Source organism: Nicotiana tomentosiformis, chromosome 4 (genome assembly GCF_000390325.3).
Source record: "Nicotiana tomentosiformis chromosome 4, ASM39032v3, whole genome shotgun sequence".
Classification (NCBI taxonomy): Eukaryota; Viridiplantae; Streptophyta; class Magnoliopsida; order Solanales; family Solanaceae; genus Nicotiana; species Nicotiana tomentosiformis.
In genome coordinates, this window is record NC_090815.1 from 46,696,678 (window position 1) to 46,700,009 (window position 3,332).

The 3,332-nt window shown below is 41.7% G+C and overlaps 1 protein-coding gene across 1 annotated transcript; it reads left to right on the plus strand.

Annotated features, from left to right (window-relative positions):
• The first annotated feature begins 213 nt into the window (after positions 1 to 213).
• On the plus strand, positions 214 to 2,054 carry LOC104099362 (uncharacterized). Its single transcript, XM_009606333.2, has 2 exons — positions 214 to 223; positions 1,480 to 2,054. The coding sequence occupies exons 1-2, from the start codon at positions 214 to 216 to the stop codon at positions 2,052 to 2,054; spliced, it is 585 nt and encodes a 194-aa protein (XP_009604628.2).
• Positions 2,055 to 3,332: the final 1,278 nt, after the last annotated feature.

Genomic DNA, 3,332 nt, shown 5'->3' on the forward strand with positions numbered 1-3,332 from the left:
GTTCTGGGGCAACATGATGAAACCAGAAGGAAAGAGCAGGCGATATATTATCTGAGCAAGAAGTTCACTCCTTACGAGGCTCCGTATTCTTTGCTAGAGCACACCTGTTGTGCTTTAACATGGATAGCCTAGAAGTTGAGAAATTATTTCTGTGCGTACACTACATATCTTATATCAAGGATGGATCCACTGAAGTACATTTTTTAGAAACCCATGCCTACAGGTAAGTTAGCAAAGTGGCAGATATTCCTAAGTGATTTCGACATCATTTATGTGACTCTAAAGGCAGTTAAGGGGCAAGCATTGGCCGATCACTTAGTAGAGAACCCCATAGACGGAGAATATGAACCATTGAAGATGTATTTTCTCGACAAAGAAGTGTCGTTTGTGGGTGAGGATATTTCCAAAACATACAACGGTTGAAGGATATTTTTCGATGGAGCAACAAATTTCAAGGGAGTAGGCATTGGGGCTGTCTTAGTATCAGAAACTGGTTAACATTATCCAGTATCCGCAAAGCTCAGGTTCTCGTGCACCAACAACGTGGCGGAATATGAGGCCTGCATCTTGGGACTTAGACTGGCCGTCGACATGAATGTTTAAAAGTTGCTGGTAATCGGAGATTCAGATCTATTGGTACACTAGGTATTACGAGAATAGGCCACCAAGAACACTAAGATATTGCCATACTTGCATTGTGTGCAAGAGTTGATCAAGAGGTTCACAAAAATTGAATTCAAGCATGTTCCAAGGATCTAGAATGAGTTCGCAGATGCATTAGCTACCTTGTCTTTCATGATACAACATCCGAACAAGAATTTCATTGATCCTATCCTGATAGAGATTCGTAAGCAGCCAGCTTATTGTGCTCATGTCAAAGAAGAGTTTGACGGAAATCCATGGTTCCACGACATCAAGGAATTCTTAGAGAAAGAAGAATACCCAGAGAATTCCACGCACACTCAGAAGCGCACACTTCAAAAATTGGCCAACCATTTCTTTTAGAGAGGAGAAATTCTGTATAGTATGTCTCCTGACTAGGGATTGTTGCGATGTGTCGATGCCAAGGAGGCATCTAGATTGCTTGAAGAAATACACGCCAGAACTTGCAGACCTCGCATGAACGGGTTCGTTCTGGCCAAGAAAATATTAAGAGCATGGTATTTCTGGATGACTATGGAGACAGACTGCATCAAATATGTTCAAAAGTTTCACCAATGCCAGATACATGTTGATATGATATGAGTGCCACTCAACGAACTCGCTACTTCAAACAGACGTAGGTTCATTTTTGTGGCTATAGATTACTTCACAAAATGGGTTGAAGCCGCTTCCTATAAGGCTGTGACTAAGAAGGTCATAGCAGATTTTGTCCGAGATCGTATTGTTTGTTGATTTGGAGTACCCGAGTCAATCATTACTGATAATGCCGCCAATCTCAATAGTGATCTGATGAAAGCTATGTATAAAACATTCAAGATCAAGCATCAGAACTCTACATCATACAGGATGCAGATGAATGGAGCCGTAGAAGCCGCCAACAAGAACATCAAGAAGATATTGAGAAAAATGGGGACAACTACAAGCAATGGCACGAGAAGCTACCATTTTCATTGCTCGGGTACCGCACCACAGTTCGTATGTCTACTGGGGAAACCCCCTATCTACTGGTCTATGGTATCGTAGCCGTTATTCCCGCCGAAGTGGAGATTCCTTCCTTAAGAATCATACAAGAGGCCGAGCTCAACGACGCAGAATGGATACAGAGTCCGTATGAACAACTGGCTCTCATTGATGGTAAGAGGATGAATGCAGTATGTCACAGCCAACTCTACGAGAATAGGTTGGTGAGGGCTTTCAACAAAATGGTTAGATCGAGGCAATTCACACCGGGGCAATTGGTGCTGAAACGCATCTTCCCACATCAGAATGAAGCAAAAGGGAAATTCTCACCTAACTGGCAAGGCCCTTACATGGTTCACCGAGTACTGATAGGAGGAGTGCTTATACTTGCAGAAATGGATGGAGAAATATGGCCAAAACCTATTAACTGAAATGCAGTTAAGAGATATTATGTTTAAGATTATGGTTGAACTTTCTATTTGATGTAACCTGAACTACGCTTGACCTGATTCATAATAAAATCTTCATCCCCCCCTATGGTCAGAAACCGGGGCAAGATTTCGAGTTTGTCAATCTTATTATGTCGAATATGACAAAGAAGTATATCGCCAGAAGTATGCATTGAAACTGGGGCAGAATTTTGAGGGTCCTCAAAATTCCGAGTTGAGGAGGTTGCAATGTCTCAAAGCGTGTCACAGTCTCCTATTCGAAAATTATTTGTTTTATGCGTCATCACATATTTTGAACAAATTGCATTTTTTATATATATAAATAGTTTGCCACAAATGCATATTTTTGAAATTTAATTTTATGTAGTAACCAGACGTTACCCAGGATGACTCAAACAAGGACAAAAGACAAAACGAAGAGTCGAAGGCACGAACCAACCTTCCCCCCAAAACTCACGATTTTTCTTTGGATGCAGGCACAATGGACATAACAAGAACGTCCACAAATATATGCATACTATAATATCACTATCTTCACACCGATAGAAGTCACCGAGCACAACCACGAACCAACCTTCCCCCCAAAACTCACGATTTTTCTTTGGATGCAGGCACAATGGACATAACAAGAACGTCCACAAATATATGCATACTATAATATCACTATCTTCACACCGACAGAAGTCACCAAGCACAAATGCATCAAGCTAAGGACCACTTTTCCCTCTAACATTTAATCGTTGCTTTTCCTATATAGGGCTAAGCACTGCCCTCATTCTTTGCATAGGTCAAAGCACTGCCCTCATCATTGCATAAGGCTAAACTCTTCCTTTCTCTGCATGAGACTAAACATTGTCTCCATCACATTGCATGAGGCTAAGCATTGCCTCCATTATTGCATAATGCTAAGCACTGCCTTCCTCTGCATGAGACTAAAGATTGTCTCCATCACATTGCATAAGGCTAAGCACCGCCTTCGTCTGCATGAGACTAAACATTGTATCCATCACATTGCATAAGTCTAAGCACTGCCTTCCTTTGCATGAGACTAAACACTGTCTCCACTACATTGCATAAGGCTATGCACTGCCTCTATCATTGTATAAGGCTAAACGCTGCCTCCCCTTGCATGAGAATAAGCACTGTTTCCATTACATATATGAGGCTAAGCATTGCCTCCATCATTGCATAAGGTCAAACGCTGCCTTCCCTTGCATGAGGCTAAGCACTACCTTCATTATTACATAAGGCTAAGCGCTG